Consider the following 18,519-nt stretch of genomic DNA (forward strand, 5'->3'; position numbering starts at 1 on the left):
GCCAAGGCGCAAGGTCGAGACTTCCAACTGTCGTTAAAGGCTATCGCTGAGCATCAGCATCAGCATGAAATCAGGTCTCCCCCCACCCGGCAGACCAACGCTCTGGGAGCTTTGTGGCGGCCGACGATGCTGCGCCCAGCGAATGACATAATAGGAAGGGTGTTCACTGAACTGGAGCACGCCGACGTTGCCTTCGATCTGTCGACCACCGCGTCTGCTCAATCCCAAACCGCCCTGCTCCCCTCGGTCCGCTCCACACAACCAGAGTAAGTATGCGTCCGCCGTCGGTGATTCTGCGCCCCATACATCACGCGTGTTTGCTTGTCGGATTTGTTTTCCAAACTCCCGGAGCTGTCACTTTCAATCATGGATTTCGCTGTTCCACCCTTGTTGGCGCTCCCGCTCTATCTAGAGGACCCTGTTTTTTTGTTGCCCCTTCCAAGGCCTCTTTTCTCTTCGAACATTGGCTTTTCGGTATCTAAAGTCTTACTCTCTCTAGGACGCATATCCTCTGCACTCAAAACCGTTGGGCCATCTGTGATATTACCATCAACAATAGGGACCTTCTCGTCATACCGCCGATTTCCCTCCAATTTCGAACTTTCTCCTGCTTCTCCTGCTGTTTCCCTAACGTCGTAGCGCCAACAGAAGAGCCTCTCCAAACAGGCTCTCTTTCCCCCGCGACACCGGCTTCTATCGTGGCGAATTTCTACGAGCAGCGACTCGACTGTCAGCGTATGAGCTAACCAACCGCGCGGACGACGGTGGCGGACCTCAAATGCGTTCACGAAGTACTCCCTTTGAAATCACCGGCGTCGCGCCCTTAAGTTCTCTGGGTCTCTTGCTGCCGGAGTAACTTTCCTGACTCAGACATCTTTCTGGCAGCGTGGGCCCTTGTCGACACACCCGTACCTGAACTGCCGAAATGGCCTCCAACAGCAAAGATAAACAGCTCCCCTCAATTGCCCCCGGTCCCGGTCCGCTGCGTGAGATTCGGCCTTTGACGAAAAACAAGAAGAGTTCTAGTGCGTGCCTGCCCTGCAAGCAAGCGAAGAGAAAGGTAGTGCTTGGGAGCATAGAATGCCATCCGAACTTTCCCCAAATTTGCATTCGCTGTGCTTAGCTAACGGTTCTTGCTTTCGATCATAGTGCACCGGACGACCGGCTCCATGTAAAGCATGCGAGGCCACTAATGGCAATTGCGTCTTCAATGAACACCTTGATTTGAGACGGAAGATTGCTGCACAAAAAGCCCAAGGCGACTTGGAACGCTACAGGCAATTGTTGTGGGATCTTATAAAGTATCTGCGCACTGCCGACGATGAAAGGATTTATCGAATCTTGGAGATAATACGCGCTGGTGGCGACGACGGGAATGTAGAGAAGAATATTGCCCTAATCATTCAAACAGCTTCCGCTGAGGGATCCCCTATCGAGGATACAGCAATGGACACCAACGAAGTCCGCAGAGACTCCAGGATAAGCGTTGAGAAGCTCTGTGATAGTCCCTTGTTCCAGGTACCGTGCAAACCTTGGACGAAGGTCACAAGTGACGACCACCTTATCTCTGGCTTGATATCTTTATACTTCACATGGGATCATCCCCTTATGCAGGTTGTTGACCAGGAGTTGTTCCTGCGTGATATGAGTGCGGGTGACACGAGTTCAGAGTTCTGCAGCCCTGTTCTGGTGAATAGTATTCTAGCGGTGGCTAGCGTAAGTTTCCTCAAGAGCTTCAATCCAAGGTTGAGCCTTCTAACTTACCACAAGACATATTCGCCCTACCCTGAAGTATACGCCGTGCCTGGCGATGTGGCTTCTCGAGGCCAGCACTTCTTTGAGGAAGCGGAGATGCGCTGGAAAGCTGAGGAAGGTCGGCCTTCACTGGCAAGCATTCAAGCCCTGGCAATAATGAGCCATAAGTGAGTTGTCTGCGAAGGTCTTGCAATGCTATAAATGAGTGTGTGTGCGCGCAAAAGGCTGATGGCTAACAAATTGTAGTCTGAAACTCCAAGGGAAAGACGATGCTAGCTGGCTTTATATCAGACAAGCCGTGCAGCTTGGGCAGGATATTGGCTTATTCAACATACCCAAGTCAGGGCACGGCAATTGGGATCAATTGCCTGATCGTGTCCGGCATTCTAGTGCACGGACTGCTTGGAGTCTCTTCATCCTGAATTCGTATTGACACCAATGCTTGATAGTATGACATCTGCTGATGTTTTGTGCAGGCAGTTTTGCATGGATTCTCGAAAGTCGGGAAATCTAGCAGTTCCCAGACTATCATTTGACCGAATATCTCTCACCGAAAAGGACACGGTTTGGATACCGTACCACTCTCGCTCGAGCGACACAGAACTCGTTAGGAAGCCAGCCCTTCTTCGTGAGGTGATGGCCGGACTGGTCGACCTCGCGGAAACGATCATTGACATGCAGGATCTTTTCTTTGACAAAGCACTTGACCTTAACCTGAGCATCAAGGAGTTGTTGAAAGAGGCAGAGAGGTTGCATTCACGTCTCCAAGCTTTCCTGGACGGCATGACAGTCATCGAGACGCCACCTGTTCCGCAAATCCTTTTTCTGCAGTAAGGGCCGTAGGACATTAGTTGTCGCGACGTTAATCTGACTTAACTTTCCAGTGTCAAAGGCAATCAAATCATTATTACGCTGTTCGAGTTCCTGCTAGAGCAGCAAGACTTCGAGAGATCAATAGGACCATTGAAAATCGAACAAGTGAAATCGGCCCGGTTTCATGCTGCAATGCAGATCGCTCATTATCTTCAGATATATCGTGAGCATTATGATTTACAGCAGACTCCAAATTTGATGTTTGGGCCCGCGAAGAGCAGTGCCCTAGCACTCCTCCCATTCCTGAATGACGAATCGGCTTATAATGCTTTCAATCAGCTTTATGATTTCCTTGAATCTTTCAGTCGGAGGTTTTCGGCGGCTAAGCAAACGAAATGTGAGATCGACGCCTTCTTTCGTGACTCGAACCTTGCATCGCCCTTAGAGATGTCGGGACAGCTGACCGTCGGGGCTCGGAATACTCGTAAGGGCTTTCAGGAACGTGTTTCAGTTGCTCGCAAATGAGTGTATAGAGTGACAACCGGAAATCTGGACACGAACGTGGATATCCTAGCGACGTTTGAAATGCCTGCTATGATGAGGGACCCGTTGGGCCGGAAAGCGTTGACCGTGATAGTTCAGGGGTTTCGAAAAAAAAGTCGATTCGACGAGACTGCTCACATCAGAGGGCATCCTAGAATCGCACCTGGTGGCAGCAGAATCGGCAAAAAGTCAGCTGTTACGACGGGAACGTGTACGTTGACGATGCCACAAAAGGCGTCGCGCGGAATAACAGCCGAACTTCGAGTGACTGGCAGTGTTTTCTCGCCAAAAGTTCATACCAGTCATTACCATGGACGGTATGAGTGTTATCAACGAACGCGCGTGACTTCTTTTGAGGAGGCAGGCGGCTAACAGAGGAGTACATGAACAGGTAGGATAAAGAAAAGTTATGTCCGCCTGAACGTGACGTTGACAGCTTGTTGAATGGGAGTCCTGATGGCGATTTTGAGATCCCTATGGGGCGATATTCGGTTGCGGATATAAGATCCGTAGCATGCAACAGGCCAGCCAGAGATGTCATGGCTCGGGACTCCACCCTTACTCTGGGCTTTCTTCTAAGGGTACTGCAGATAACTCTATATCTTGTAGACATGTTTATAGACAGATCAAGAAAGATGAATACAACGCCTAGCTGAGATCCATACGGACTCCGCGGCCTATTTGATGACGCTGCAATATCGCCACTCGACTGAAATCCAATGTCTGTGCCCCAAATTATGAGTAATGACGTTCTTCTATAACACCGAGACTCTATAATGCAACAGAACTGGACATTCCATGAAAACGTTAACCGATGATGACATTGGTATTGCTATATTACAATGCGCGCAGTGGCAATAAATATTGCTAGCTGAAGTACCTCAAGGCCAACTCGAGGGCGCGGACGTACTACTGCTGGAGTTCTTAATGCAACGAACAATACACGAAAGACACGCGAGATTCCGTCATATCAAGGACACCACAACCCTGCACTGTTCCCTTAATCATTGTTTTTACTAGTCACAGCCCTATAGCTCCTGGTTTAGAAGTGCTTGCGTTTGAAGCGTAATTGTCATGGATATAGATCTTCGACTACAAGTTAATACTTTCGCTTAACTACTCTGTATAGGCTGACATGGTTGTACGCAACTCGGGGCTAAAGCGAACGGTGTCTCATTTTTGGGGATCAGTGAGCTTCATCGTCTTGCTTTAGGCACTGGCCGCTAAGGGGATAGGATTTTTCTACAGAAAGAAAGAACTGTATAGGAAGACGGAGTATATATGGGGCAGGCTTTCTGGTACTAGTTCAAAGAGAGATTTGCTTGTTGTCTCTGCCCGAGCGCCAAATTTGTGCAGGTTTCATTTGACAGACGAATGCACATATAGATGACTCAGCAACAACTTATCCGTAGATAAGATAAGCACAAATCGTCCAAGCGAAAACCCTCAAAATTCGATACCGCCCAAAGGTTGAAAACCCACACCTCGAAACGCCGAGTCTCCGCCAGTCAACCTCCGTGCTCGCTTCTCCCTCTCCCGTCGCCAATTATCTGGACGAGTTCGTAGTCGTTGTCTATCGACTTTCTGATCCAACATGTCCTACGACGAGCGCGCCAATGCGCACCCCAATTTGAACGATGAGTCTGATGTCGAGGAGGAAGCGCTTGTTAATGACTACCGCGAACAGGTCAACTTCGACGATGGCATGAGCGAGCTGGACCGGACTACATCACTCGGCGCAGCCTCGCAGACGCAGGACCTTCAGGCACAGCTGGCTGCTGCCGCGACTCCCCTTGAGTACCAGGCCACGCTGGAAACCAAGTTTGCGAGTTACGACAACTACTGCAGTCTTTTCCACTACATTCTGAACTCAGATGGGCCGGTGGAACTTGAGGTTCCTTCTGTATGTGGCCATTCTCCATGTATTATCCACTTTTATTGCTGGATTTGTTCCTGCTGCTCATTGAAAGCTTAAGCTCTTTGTGTGGGCCAGGCTAATGTTTTCCATGAGATGATATGATGTACTAATTTTCCGTTCTAATAGTACTACTGGGCCTGGGATGTTATCGATGAGTTCATCTACCAGTTCGAGTCGTTCTGCCGTTACCGCAACCGCGTTGCCCGCAGCGGCTCCAACGAGGAGGAAGCCCAGCTCCTCCGCGAGAACCCGAATACCTGGGGCTGCTACTCAGTGCTCAACGTGCTCTACTCCCTCATCCAGAAGTCTCAGATCAACGAACAACTCGCTGCTATGAAGCGTGGTGAGGACCCTGCCGCGTTTGCTGGAGAATACGGATCCCGCCCACTCTACAAGATGCTGGGATACTTCTCCATCATTGGTCTGCTTCGCGTTCACTGCTTGCTCGGTGACTTCACTCTTGCCCTCAAGACTCTTGACGACATCGAGATGAACAAGAAGGCCATGTTCGCCCGTGTCATGGCCGCCCACTTCACCACCTACTACTATGTCGGTTTCTCCTACATGATGACCCGCCGCTACGGCGACGCCATCCGCATGTTCAGCCACATTCTCGTCTATGTCTCCCGGACCAAGAACTTCCAGAAGGGCGGAAATAGCTACGATGCTATCGCCAAAAAGAATGACCAGATGTACGCTCTGATTGCTATCTGTGTCGCCCTCCACCCCACTCGCCTCGACGACACCATCCACTCCGCTCTCCGCGAGAAGTACGGCGAGCAACTTCACCGCCTCCAGCAGGGCGGCCCCGAAGCCCTCCCTCTCTTCGAGGAACTATTCCGCTCCGCTTGCCCCAAGTTCATTAGCCCCACCCCTCCTGACTTCGACAACCCCGCCCTTAATGTCGACCCTGTCGACCACCACACCGCCATCTTTATGGACGAGGTCAAGAACACCCTCTACAATCCTACAATTCGGTCATACCTCAAGCTCTACACAACAATGGACCTGCAGAAGCTCGCTGGCTTCCTCGACGTCGAGCCCGAGAAGCTCCGCTCCTGGCTCCTCGTCAATAAGCAGCGTAGCCGCCAGGTCCGCTGGGTTGAGGGAGGACTACTAGAAGGTGAAACCGTCAGCGCCAACGACCTTGACTATGCTCTCGAGAAGGATCTTATCCATGTCAGCGAGACCAAGGCTGGCCGTCGCCTTGTCGACTGGTATCTCAGGAACCTTGCCCGCGTTTACTAAACTAGCCAGCCCACCTGGATTGTGGAAGTGTGTCCTAATGAGTTCGAGTGGATGGCTACTTGCCGGTACATGAATTGGACGGTATGCCATTTGCGTGGATACCCCCAGGGGGACCTTCGCATTACGAAACAACAAGGAGAAGACATGACATGACATGAACTAAGGGCGCACATGGCGCAAGGAGAGTCTTGTCTCTTGCCGACATCAAGACCCTTTTCTCCCATTTTCAGTTTTAAATTATTGCATGATTGTTCACGCGTCTTCTAACCCTTACTACTTAATAAGGGTCTAGGGCTGGTTGGAGTGACAAAAGGATCTACGAGGGCTTTTCTAAGCCTTTCTTCAGTAGGGCTCTTCTATTTGCACAAGTTGATTTTACGTTTTTGTTTTGGTTGTTCGATATGTGATATGTCCTGCTGTGCATCCTTTTCTGCGCAGCGCATAAAAAGAGGTTTCTTTTTCTTCTTCTTAAGAGACCTGTATGTAGAGAAACAGTGAACACGATCAAAATAAAGTATAAATGATTATTTCCGTGTATGTAAATAATATAGTATAGTACAGCATTATATACCAATAATACCCTATCTAGCTTGCTTTATCGAACATAATACCTACAAGAGTGGAGATTAGACGTCTGCCCTATCATCAACACATGATTCCTCGATGCACATGCGCAAACGATAGACTGAGCTCTAATCAACAACATCAAAGCTGGTCCCACACCCACAACTGCTCGTCGCGCGTGGGTTATCCACTATCTTGAACTGGCTCCCGATCAGCTCAGTCGTATAGTCAACTGTACTCCCAGACAAAAGTTCCAACGAGGGCTCATCCATGACGATCTTCGCAGTGCCATTGCCCGCCACATCCGAACCCTGCTCCGGCGGCTCTGCTTCAAATATCGTGTCCTCTTCAGGATCGATTTTGGATGCCGGCTCGAGTGACATCAGGTACTGGAAGCCGTGACAACCGCCGCTGGTGACGGTGATGCGAAGGTGATGGTAGGGGTTTTCATCCTTTGTGGCGGAGGGCGACGAAGATGGGTCTGTTATTTGACGGAGGCGCTGAAGGGCATGGATTAGCAAACACGCTCGTAACTGCTTTTGATCAAGAAAGTAATGAAAAAAGGCACATTGCAAAGGTGCAGGTTGACGATTAGCAAAAAAAACATACAACAGTTGGGATTCGCATGTGGTCACCCACCATACTACTAACCAACCGGCGTGTGGCTTAAGTACGGCTGAGCGGACGGGAAGCCCTGTTTTCCACACCCTGTGGTCGTATGTACTTATTGCATACAGAGCACGGTTTATGTAATGCAGTAGATTCCCCGGCTCTTTCATACCATATCGGGCGGACAAGAATATGCAGGTTTCTTCCCGAAGCATCACAGCCATGCTCTTGCCACGCCGTTGTCGCAATATGCGCCAACTCACCCAACAACACTAAACAAAAGCTGCATGGAAATCATTTCACGTACATTTGCAGCTCGCTCTGAGATTTCCACCATTAATGTGTTTCCATCGTCATCGGTCCTTGGATTCTGCGTAACTTGAGCCGCGGATGTGGCAGTCGTTGAGGAGAACGCTGAGCGAGGTTGTGTTCGGCTCAGGAATTGCTTCGATATCCTAGGTCGAATATTCCGCGCTGGCGCAGGAGATGTCGAAATGGCCAATGTTCGGTATGAAGCATGACAAAACGATGCGAAGTTCAATGTTGGACTCGAGCATGAGACATGAGGGGTGGCAGGGACGGCGCGACGAGCCCAGAGCATCTGGCGAGCGGCGGATGACACTGCTGGACGTGACATATTGAGGTGTAATATGCAAGATTTTGGATTGAGTGACCTTTGGACGCTTTATAATCATACAGTTCGCATGGCGAGCAAGAGCAATCCAGAAGATGCGATTGGGCGAATCTAGTCGGGAGATTGCGGCAGAATAAAATTCCCGCTGAACACAGACATATGTCATATTACTAAGCTGCGCATTAGTCTTTGTGCATTATATCTTTTGTTCTGAAAGGAGGATATCGAGTTTGGAGGCCGCTCGATGAACCCTGAGACAACTATACGCTTTCTATAAAGTGGTCCTGAGCCCGTAACTTGTGATAGTAACATTTGTAGGATGTGAAGATAGTTCTGTCGTGATTTGAGGCGGGGTGTGTTGCGGGAAATATACCGCGGGGCCCTCACATCCTCTATCCATACTTCCCATAATAATAGCAGTCACTCCGGCTTGAAGTTTAGTTACGTGCAATTAAAGTGATCTGGCTAACAATTGAGCCATATTTCCGACATGGGTTCCAGGCTCCACGTCCAGCAGATCAAGAACGGCCCGCCACTTCCGTACAAGGACGATATCAGGGCTTTCACCAGGGACTATGCAGCATCTCTAGACGCTCAAGACCCCCTAAGTCACTTTCGAGAAGAGTTTATCATTCCCTCTGTAAAAGACCTCAAGCGAAAAACGCTGGATCCTTCTGAAGGCGAGTACAGTTCTATGTACCTGGGTGTGGTCCACTGACTCTTGCAGCTTCTATCTCTGATGGCTCAGACGCCCGCTGTATCTATCTCTGCGGAAACTCCCTAGGCCTCCAGCCTCGCAACACTAAGAAGTACATTAACTACTATTTGCGAACCTGGGCCATTAAGGGCGTAACGGGCCATTTCACCCATCACGACGATGAATTGCTCCCTCCGTTTGTCGACGTCGACTCAGCGGGCGCAAAGCTCATGGCACCAGTTGTTGGGGCGTTGGAGAGCGAGGTAGCTGTTATGGGCAGTCTAACAACAAACTTGCATTTGCTCATGGCTAGTTTCTACCGACCAACTACTGAGAGATATAAGATCATCATCGAAGGGAAAGCTTTTCCCAGTGACCATGTATGTCTCTTGACTGTGCAGTCGAACATGGACTAATTGACTCTCCTCAGTACGCGGTCGAATCTCAGATCAAGCACCATAATCTCCAGCCCAAAGATGCCATGGTTCTCATTGAACCGCAGGATCCTGAACATCCGATTCTCGAAACTGACCGTATTCTTCGAGTCATTGACGAGCATGCTTCAACTACGGCTTTACTTCTTCTCTCTGCTATCCAGTACTACACAGGCCAGTACTTTAACATCGAGAAGATCACTGCACACGCCCAGTCTAAAGGCATCGTGGTCGGTTGGGACTGTGCCCATGCAGCGGGAAATGTCGACTTGAAATTACACGATTGGAACGTGGACTTCGCTGCGTGGTGCAACTATAAGTACCTCAATAGTGGCCCAGGCGGAATGGCCGGGATATTCGTGCATGAAAAACATGGAGAGGTGAAGGCAGGTCAAGGCGACGGGGAACTGGAATTATTTCGCCCTCGGCTTTCCGGCTGGTGGGGAGGAGACAAAGCTACCAGATTTCTGATGGATAATCGTATGCACACCGACCAAGGACACTAACGAGCTCTGCTGACTATTACCTAGATTTCGTCCCCCAATCCGGGGCGGCAGGATATCAATTGTCCAATCCTTCCGTGCTTGACATGAATGCGGTTGTAGCCTCTCTGGAACTGTTCAACCGGACATCCATGGCCGAGATTCGTCAAAAGTCCCTCAATCTAACAGGCTATCTCGAGCATCTCCTCCTTGCGTCTCTTGATGGAGTTTCCGACAAGCCTTTTTCTATCATTACCCCGCCGAACCCCTCAGAACGCGGTGCTCAGCTAAGTTTGCGGCTGGCGCCAGGTCTCCTGGATAGCGTTTTAGAAACGTTGGAAGAATATGCAGTTGTGATCGACGAGAGGAAGCCAGATGTCATTAGGGTTGCACCCGCGCCCTTGTACAACACGTACGAGGAGGTGTGGCAGTTTTGCCAGATTTTTTCAGAAGCCTGCCGCAAAGCTCTTGAAAAGAAAGACTAGCAGCCTTGTCTCTCTATGGGTGCATTATACGATCTATTTTACCCAAGGCACAGTTTTAGGGCAATCTGCGTGCTCAAATTTCTTTTCGAGTATGACCAATCACTCTTATATAAACCCACTTCAGTATCACATAAGAACTTCAACCAAAAGCAAAGTGAACTCTTTCTAAAGGCTGCCGCTCCGATTCCCAAGCCAGCCAATCCGATCTCGTAGTTCTGTCATCACACATTAGCAAGCCAGAAGAGCGCATAAGGACCTCCTACAAAGCAGGAGTAAGGTAACGAGAACATACGGCAGAAGACCCATAGCATTAACCTTCCACACCCCCAGCCCCAGCAGAACGAACTGCATCAGGACGTACACAGCCTTTACACCTAGCAACTTGCCCCGCAATGTCTCCGAATCAAACTTGGCAAACACATTATTGGTGTTGATGAGGCCCTGGATAGGGCCCTTGAACAACATAAAGACCATCATAATGCTGAAGATCTGCAGACTGTTTCCGGACATGTACATCATGATCGCGTTCATGGGAATCTGCTTCGACGGCGCGAGGGCGATTTCCCAAGCTTTCTTGAGCTTCAGCGTGTCGGTTTCGGCGGGCTTGGACGGGGCGGAGGAAGTGGTCGATTTTTCCGAGCGCTATATATACAGTTAGTATGACATGATGTATATATATGTATGGGATGCTTTGGGGTACCCACGCCTTTACCAGCCTTGCGCGAGAAGCCGGGCGGGTCGGGGATGCTGGACGCTGAAATTGACGGGCGCGGTAACGGTGATTTGAGATCGACGACCCATTTAGGGGGTGGAAGAGGGGGTAGAGTTTGCTGAGTGGCCATTGCGATAGAGCCAATATTACAGATGGTTGAAGGTCCTGGGTTTGCGAAGGGAGCTTTAGCTAGCTCAGCGGCACGACAGCGGAGGTCGAAGTTGATCATCGCCTGGAAAATCAGGAAGCAAAGGATTCTCCACAAAAACCGCGGAGCTGGCGGCGCCGGTCCACTCCTGATTCTCAGTCTCGAACTCCTATTCTCTCTGACGCCAGATGATTCCAATCTCAGCTCGTAGTTGAAGGCCAGGCTGGATTCGCTCGGTCTAGGTGAGTTTGCCGCCTGCATATGGCTACGCTTGTGCCACGCTGACTCTTCTGGGCTGACAGTCTAAATCCCGTCATAACCTAAGGTATGGACGTTTCGAAGCATCGTGCCAGCTAAGGAGTCGTCCCGCCGTCGAAGCTATTCGCTATTTTGAATTCCTCCTTGTCTCAGCAATTCTTATGTGATACGACGACCTAAGAAGCCGCGCGAACCATACTGGGAAACCCGTATCCTTCAAGAAACGAAGAGACCTGTCCGATTCGCTGCCGTGAAGCTATATAATCCGCCATGAGTTCGAGTGGGGGAGATGCAAAGCTGTTCGCTAGGGTATGTGGAAAAAAAAACTATATCTCTATCGCATTGGCCCTTCCAGTTGCGCGATAGTTTATCGCTACCCCCCTTTATGAAGCTCGTCTCATGACTTTGTCCGCGAATTAACTGTGCTCTTTCCTTGGTCTTGATACCCCTCTTTGCTCCTCTTTCTAATGCTGCATCTGTACTTTATGTTTTGCATCTCCAACCCAGCACTTACTTGCTACTGTCCCCATGTTTATTGCGCCTTATGTACAATCTAGCTTACCACCATGGGTTCGCACTTCACAGGGCAAAGTTGCCGAGCTCCGGCAGGAACTCAACAGCGGCGGCAAGAAGGACAAGAACTATTCGGCCAAGAAGATTGCGTTGAAGAAGATCGTTGCCAACATGACCATGAGCAACAACGATATGATCGCCTTGTTCCCGGATGTTATCGACTGTATGAATTTGCCGAGCTTGGAGATCAAGAAGATGTAGGTCTGGGACGATATTTGGGTGACGCGATATTGACAGCTGTCCCAGGTGCTTTCTATTCCTGGTCAACTACTCAAGGATGAAGCCTGACATCGCACTAAAGGCTCTTCCTATATTAATTAATGTACGACGCTATTTCTGCCCAACTATATAAGCTAACGGCCGCAGGATATGGAGGCGACGAACCCGCTTGTCCGCGCTTTGGCGCTTCGAACAATCGCGTATATCCATGTTCGAGAATATGTCGAGGCCACTGTACAACCGCTCAAGAGGCTGATGGGAGATATGGATCCCTATGTTCGCAAGACGGCCGCTTTTTGCGTAGCCAAACTCTACGAGCATGATAGGAAGATGGTGGAGGCATCCGATTTGATTGACCGGCTGAATGCGATGCTGAAGGATGAAAACCCAACGGTTGTTTCAAGCGTCCTGGCTTCATTAGTGGATATCTGGGGACGAAGCGAAACAATATCTTTGACGATTGATTACGCAAGCGCGTCTAAACTGGTATCAATCTTACCAGACTGTTCAGAGTACGGATATACCAACTGAAGTTCTGTTCGTGTCTAACATTGCGCAGATGGGGTCAATCCTATATACTGGAAGCCCTAATGTCCTATGTTCCACAAGATTCCGCAGAAGCCCTCCTTTTGGCGGAACGTATCGCTCCTCGACTCTCTCATCAGAACTCCGCCGTTGTCCTCACTTCCATCCGCGTCATCCTCTACCTTATGAACTATATCGCCGAAGAACGGCATCTCACATCACTCTCAAAGAAATTATCACCACCTCTCGTGACGCTTCTGTCCAAACCGCCAGAGGTGCAATATCTTGTCCTCCGCAATGCCATTCTTATCCTGCAGAAGCGGCCCGAAGTTCTGCGTAACGACATTCGGGTCTTCTTCTGCAATTACAATGACCCAATCTACGTCAAGGTGACCAAGCTCGAGTTGATATTCATGTTGACCACTAAGGAGAACATCTCAGTTGTGCTGGCAGAACTGAGAGAGTAAGCAGCTTCTGTGTTTTTGCAAAGAGCACTGCTAATTTAATTAGGTACGCAACTGAGATCGATGTCCACTTTGTGCGCAAGGCAGTCCGGGCGATTGGGAAACTGGCCATCAAGATCGAGTCCGCTGCCAAACAGTGTATCGATTGTCTCCTGGACTTGGTAAACGCCAAGATTCCGTATATCGTGCAAGAGGCAACCGTCGTCATCCGTAATATCTTCCGCAAATACCCCAACCAGTACGAAAGCATCATCGGCCAAGTCATCCAAAACATCGATGACCTGGACGAACCAGAAGCCAAGGCGGCCGTAATCTGGATCATTGGCCAGTACGCAGACCGCATCGAGAACTCAGCCGACCTCTTGCAAGACTATCTCGCTACATTCCACGACGAGACAATTGAAGTGCAACTCTCCCTTCTTACAGCAACTGTCAAGCTCTTCATCCAGCGCCCAACGAAGGCCCAGCAACTCGTTCCGCAAGTCCTAAAATGGTGTACAGAGGAAACAGATGATCCGGATCTCCGTGACAGAGGATACATGTACTGGCGTCTTCTTTCATCTGACCCAACAACCGCCCGCCAAGTCGTCATGGGCCAGAAACCACCCATCTCCGCTGAGAGCGAGAAACTCGACAACCGCACCCTCGAGGAACTCTGCCTCAACGTCGGAACCCTCGCAACGGTCTATCTAAAGCCTGTACAACAAGTTTTCAGGTCCGCGCGTACCCGTCGTCTCCAGTACAGTCCGGCTCTTCAAAAACGGGTTGAAGAATACGGCTCAAACTCCTGGCAATTCCCGGCACCACCTCTAAGCCTAAACCCCGTTACTTCGCCCACTGCGGCAACCGCAACGTCAGCGAACGGATCCGCTTCGACGCCAACGGGGAACACGAGCGCCGCCATTAGTGCAGCGGATAACTACTTCAATAGCGTTGCCGTAGGAACACAGCAGATGGCCGCCTTGGATTTGGGCGGGCGGGAGGATGGAGGGTTCGGTGGTGGTGGCGCGCCGCAGACGCAGTATGTTGTTAATCAGAGCCAGCAGCAGGCGTATCAGCCGCATTTAGCAGGGGGAGCGGCGACGGGGGAGCTGTTGCTGCTGTGATTGATGCTTGGAGGGAGGTTATCTTAATTTCAGCTTGTATTCGTAGTTTTCGCACATTATAGCGAATTTTAGAGGCTTTTTACACCTCCTGTACAATCCATATTCCTTGCTACAAACCTTTTCTGTATAATATTTTTCGAGGAGAATTTTTTTTTTGCTTATCTGGAAAGCGCATCATGGACGAAAGTCCGAAGTCATATCATTAGACTAGACACAATCAATCTGTCTAGGAAAGGTTCCGTAATATGATATATTGAGATAAATACGATGAATGGCCATGCGTAGACGGCAGCATCAATCCTCATCCTTTGTCAACGCACCGCGACTCCGCCGAATCCGTTCATCCAGACTGTCCTCCTGCAGCTGCCGATGCAGACCCGACATGAACTGACCCCGGTCTGACCGCCGCTTGTCATCTTCCTCACGCTGCTTCTCTTCAAGGGCCGTGACTTCGGCAACGCGTTGCCGTCGCGTAGCTTCCATGTCCTGAGCGTTCGCCTGCATCTCGGCGAGTCGGCGCTTGCGCTGTTCTTCCAGCTCTTGAGCGTGCTGGTCCGCGTTTGCGTCTGCGTTCCCGTTTCTGCTATGTGACCCTCGGTCTCGATTTCGATCTCGCCCGAAGGCATCGGTGTCCCTGTCTCTTGACGAACGGGCATCTCGCCGACTGCTGCGGCTGTTTCTGTCTCTCCGGTAGTCCTGGTCTTGGTCTCGATCTCGTCTATCGTCTCGGCGACGGTCCGGTCGAGGGGAGGCGGATCTGCGCGCTGCTCGATCGTACCGCTCGTCGCGATCATGGTCCCGGCGGCTCGAATGATAAACTCTCTCCACCCTATTCTCTCGCTCCCCATCGCGGTCCCGATGACTTCTGCGATCGTGTTCTCGATCCCTATGCCGGCGATCGTCCTTTTCCACCCGCGGAGATCTTGACCTCGACCTGGAGCGGCGCCGATGCCGATGACTCCGATGTGAATCATTCCCACTATCCCGTCTGTGCCTGTGACCTCTTTCTCTTTCCCTCTCTTGATGTCTCTCCCTCCCTTGTTCCCGTTCGCGCCGTCTGACCGATTCCTTAACCATAGCCTCATACGCCGCTTGCTCTCGCTTCCTGATCTCAAGCAATGGATCCGCCATGACCTTGGCCATCGTATCGCGCGTATTGTGCACGACGGGCGGAAGCCCAGCGGCTGCGCCTGGGCCAGTCGCCGCCCCCTTCTCCAACTTCTTACTCTCATCATTCTTTAGCAATATCCCATCAATACGTCGTTTCCCCAGCAAATACCCTTCCATTTCCTCGGCGTAGTGTCCCGACGCGCTCGAGGGCTCCTGGTACATCCAGTCGACGCGCTGGAGCTGTCGAGTACCGCCCGCGCTCTCTTGTAGTCGTTGCAGTTCTTGGATCTGTCGTTCTTCATCCCGTTCGCGCTTAAGTTGGTCGATGCGTTTACGTTCCTCTAGGGCGCGCTTTTCTTCGGCCCAGACGCGCTCTTGGTTCCGGAGAAGAGAGGGGTGCCATGATCTGGTGAAAAGTCAGTAAACTCCTCTGGAAGCTGAAGTAGAAAGAGAAGGACATACTTCTTCAAGTTCAGATCACCACCCATTTTGCCGGTTTTGTTGTTGAGATGGTGTTGTTGGAGAAGAGTCGCTGAGCTCGAGGGTTCCAAATCAGGAAAGCCAATCACGGGGTTGCCACATGATGCCTGAGAGGCGAGGCAGTAAGTCAGGCATCAGGGCCACCTCCCATTGCTCGACAAGAATGGTGTCACTCCTCTGGCTTCTGGATGAGTTAAAACCTCCGGAGAGGACCATATCATCACATCTCTACTGGGCCTATCAAAGAGAACATTCTGACTCTGACGAATATGCTTATCTGAGCAGACATAATTTTACTCATTGGGCGTCGACATTGATGTTTTCCCTGGTATTATCGGCCACTGAACCGCGACTGCACCAACATCCTCCAGTATTCAATTCTAATTTCTTCCTCTCTTCCGCGCAACAAAGCAGCTTATCCCTGACTAGGGCCCTGATGAGTGCGAGAACAAGCATGCCCAAGCTCTCCTGGCTCTCCGGCCCCGCAAATACGAGATCTAATCAAACTGTAGCACAAGTACCAGTTATACTAGTACTGTTCTTGCTCGCCTCGCCAGCGGCCAAAGGAAGCGCCGCTAACACCAATACAAGGTGACGATCTTATTGGCGCTTTTCTCGATGTCAATCCAGGTTCTCGTATTCTCAGACATCCGTTAGCCTTGGTAGGCAATCCTACGCAGGTCATTCCGTCTGAAGCAAAAAATGGCTTCTGCTAAGCTACCTTGGCTTGAGCCGCGGTGACTTAAATGCCATGCTCCCCGACTGAAATTATACTAGGGACCCTAACGTCTTTTTGTTTTTCCCCCTCTCTTCTTTTCGCGCTCCAGAACTGGGGTTGTTAGAGACCCAACTCACGCAGAGATGTCATTTGCCAATATCCTTCTTCTGGCTGCGCTGCAGGTGGCTACTATAGCCTCTGCCCAAACCCACAGATTTTTCCCCGGTATGCATGTCGAAAGCATTGGCGAACTTATTCCACGCAGACTAAACGACAATGCAAGCGAGTGCACTATCCGTGACACTTGCGGGGAGTGCTTCGGGTTTGGTTACGTCCTCTGCGACAATTCGGGCTGCTTCAACCCAGACGACGGCGAGCAATGCTGCAAGGACGGGTGTATGTTTCCACAGATACGGCGTAGCATGGATACAGTTGGAATCCTTGCTGATCAGTCTTGATACAGACATGTGCGTTGGGCGGGATGATTCCTGCTGTCCGAATGTAATGTAGATCCCCCCGCATAGAATAAACCTATCAGAATTAATTGGAACAATTAGGGTCCCGGCGAACCAGGAGAAGATGGGACGATCACTTACCCCAGCGATACAAGTCTCGAAGAAGATGAAGACGAAGATGAAGAATACACATCCTGGACGTGCGATACGACCATGACCGGCGAGGAGTGCTGCTCAGGCGGCGGGCCGGATATTCACTGGTGCACTGGGGAGTACCCGTCGGTAACCTGCTACAACTCGACGCGGCAGACCTGCTGCGAGGACGGGCATTTCTGTGAAGGGGAGGACTGCTGCGATATCGTGGTATGAGCTACTCCCTCTCTGAGTTCACCCTAGGAAGGTTCTGAATGTAATAGGACTCGACGCCTACAACGCCATGGCTTACTGAAGTCGAGGCTACATCGACCTCGACTTCAAGCCCGAAGTCGAGTTCGAACTCAGCTGACGAGGTTTCTGAGGAAGGAGCGGCGTCTGGCTCGGCCTCGAGTGCGTCGATCACGAGTGACGAGCCAAGTCCGACTCCAACAGATGCGGGGGAGAAACTAGCCATTACAGGGCGAGTTGCAGTGCTTGGTGCTGTAGCAGCGGGGCTACTCCTACTCTAGGCTACAATCTCGAGCCTCTAGTGTGAAAAGCCATCTAGACCAGGAAACAGCAACGTGAAAGGTAGAAGATAGTATGCATGGTATCATTGATGGTACTCGCTATAAATCAAACCGAAACCAAAACCTAGAACCAAACCCAAACCCCAAAGAATGAGCACAGGCTTATAGCCTCAAGTCAGACAGCTATTCCTCCGGCTGCACCTGCTCTGCCATGAGCAACATGGGCAAATGTACCGCCTCATAGGAGACCTTCATCCCCTCCTTCAGGCGCTGTGTGTGCTCAGTGATCGACTGGCGGCGGAGGATGAGCTCGCCACCAAAGTCGGAGGTTATAAAGCCAAAACCCTGCGCGTCATTGTACCATTTGACCGTGCCGAATTGGCGATTGGGAGAGGCAGGAGCGGCGACAGGCATTTTGGGCTGTTCTTTGGCTGTTCATCGTTAGTCTTAATCTTCTTCAGCGTATTTTAGAGAAACGTGAACTGGGAAGGTGAGAATGTACCTTGAGCCGGTGTGGAAGAAGAGGAAGTAGAGGAAGATGGAGATTTGGTATGCAGCGGGAGCGAAACAGACGCAGACGTGTCCGACATATGACCTTGCCTAAATAATTGCAATTGCTCGTGTGCCCCTCTGCCCATATTTATACTTCTCCCTCAGAATGATATCATCCGGTTCTTCCCGGTCCTCGGCAAAGATTCGGGTTGGGTCTGACGAGGGCGTTACAGAAGCACGGAGACCCCACGGTTGGCGATCTCTGCAACTGGTGGAGAACAGGCCAGGACATAACATTGGCTAGCACTGGCTGCATTTACCGACGTGATGTCATGATCGACTGATTTCAATTCAATAGCCATTGTTCGTCGATTGCAGACTGGTGAACGATTGATAAGATCCTCTGAATGTA

The 18,519-nt window shown here is 50.6% G+C and overlaps 10 protein-coding genes across 10 annotated transcripts, besides 1 other annotated feature; 5 read left to right on the plus strand and 5 right to left on the minus strand.

Annotated features, from left to right (window-relative positions):
* Window positions 1-18,519: part of a sequence feature (contig 1.101 1..209568(-1)) that runs on past both edges of the window.
* ANIA_05955 (putative C6 transcription factor) lies at window positions 926-3,093 on the plus strand (the record flags this gene model as incomplete). Its single annotated transcript, XM_658467.1, has 6 exons — window positions 926-1,060; window positions 1,150-1,716; window positions 1,771-1,922; window positions 2,002-2,181; window positions 2,232-2,585; window positions 2,640-3,093. 6 exons carry the CDS (start codon window positions 926-928, stop codon window positions 3,091-3,093), a joined length of 1,842 nt encoding a protein of 613 aa, XP_663559.1.
* ANIA_10759 (uncharacterized protein) lies at window positions 3,242-3,799 on the minus strand. Its single transcript, XM_050612371.1, has one exon. It carries the CDS (start codon window positions 3,722-3,724, stop codon window positions 3,308-3,310), a length of 417 nt encoding a protein of 138 aa, XP_050467039.1. The 5' UTR covers window positions 3,725-3,799; the 3' UTR covers window positions 3,242-3,307.
* Window positions 4,634-6,277, plus strand: ANIA_05954 (putative eukaryotic translation initiation factor 3 subunit EifCl; the record flags this gene model as incomplete). The annotated part of the gene is made up of 2 exons (XM_658466.2): window positions 4,634-5,014; window positions 5,156-6,277. Exons 1-2 carry the CDS (start codon window positions 4,706-4,708, stop codon window positions 6,275-6,277), a joined length of 1,431 nt encoding a protein of 476 aa, XP_663558.1. The 5' UTR covers window positions 4,634-4,705.
* Window positions 6,970-8,087, minus strand: ANIA_05953 (HesB/IscA family protein; the record flags this gene model as incomplete). Its single annotated transcript, XM_050612380.1, has 2 exons — window positions 6,970-7,341; window positions 7,758-8,087. 2 exons carry the CDS (start codon window positions 8,085-8,087, stop codon window positions 6,970-6,972), a joined length of 702 nt encoding a protein of 233 aa, XP_050467040.1.
* On the plus strand, window positions 8,575-10,182 carry bna5-1 (kynureninase; the record flags this gene model as incomplete). The annotated part of the gene is made up of 4 exons (XM_658464.1): window positions 8,575-8,788; window positions 8,833-9,161; window positions 9,212-9,695; window positions 9,746-10,182. 4 exons carry the CDS (start codon window positions 8,575-8,577, stop codon window positions 10,180-10,182), a joined length of 1,464 nt encoding a protein of 487 aa, XP_663556.1.
* Window positions 10,404-11,303, minus strand: ANIA_05951 (chaperone EMC4; the record flags this gene model as incomplete). The annotated part of the gene is made up of 4 exons (XM_658463.1): window positions 10,404-10,441; window positions 10,475-10,527; window positions 10,565-10,824; window positions 10,887-11,303. The coding sequence occupies 4 exons, from the start codon at window positions 11,301-11,303 to the stop codon at window positions 10,404-10,406; spliced, it is 768 nt and encodes a 255-aa protein (XP_663555.1).
* On the plus strand, window positions 11,230-14,256 carry ANIA_05950 (putative AP-2 adaptor complex subunit beta). The gene is made up of 7 exons (XM_658462.2): window positions 11,230-11,284; window positions 11,345-11,609; window positions 11,886-12,070; window positions 12,120-12,195; window positions 12,240-12,604; window positions 12,652-13,080; window positions 13,128-14,256. The coding sequence occupies exons 2-7, from the start codon at window positions 11,571-11,573 to the stop codon at window positions 14,185-14,187; spliced, it is 2,154 nt and encodes a 717-aa protein (XP_663554.2). The 5' UTR covers window positions 11,230-11,284; window positions 11,345-11,570; the 3' UTR covers window positions 14,188-14,256.
* Window positions 14,385-15,804, minus strand: cwc25 (U2-type spliceosomal complex subunit CWC25). Its single transcript, XM_658461.2, has 2 exons — window positions 15,760-15,804; window positions 14,385-15,703 (listed from the first exon to the last, which is right to left on the minus strand). Exons 1-2 carry the CDS (start codon window positions 15,783-15,785, stop codon window positions 14,482-14,484), a joined length of 1,248 nt encoding a protein of 415 aa, XP_663553.1. The 5' UTR covers window positions 15,786-15,804; the 3' UTR covers window positions 14,385-14,481.
* Window positions 16,639-17,615, plus strand: ANIA_05948 (uncharacterized protein; the record flags this gene model as incomplete). The annotated part of the gene is made up of 4 exons (XM_658460.1): window positions 16,639-16,891; window positions 16,959-16,996; window positions 17,053-17,313; window positions 17,367-17,615. The coding sequence occupies 4 exons, from the start codon at window positions 16,639-16,641 to the stop codon at window positions 17,613-17,615; spliced, it is 801 nt and encodes a 266-aa protein (XP_663552.1).
* ANIA_10761 (cold-shock protein) lies at window positions 17,673-18,216 on the minus strand. The gene is made up of 2 exons (XM_050612390.1): window positions 18,118-18,216; window positions 17,673-18,046 (listed from the first exon to the last, which is right to left on the minus strand). The coding sequence occupies exons 1-2, from the start codon at window positions 18,203-18,205 to the stop codon at window positions 17,799-17,801; spliced, it is 336 nt and encodes a 111-aa protein (XP_050467041.1). The 5' UTR covers window positions 18,206-18,216; the 3' UTR covers window positions 17,673-17,798.

The sequence above is a fragment of the Aspergillus nidulans genome, chromosome I (assembly GCF_000011425.1).
Source record: "Aspergillus nidulans FGSC A4 chromosome I".
NCBI classification, from domain to species: Eukaryota; Fungi; Ascomycota; class Eurotiomycetes; order Eurotiales; family Aspergillaceae; genus Aspergillus; species Aspergillus nidulans.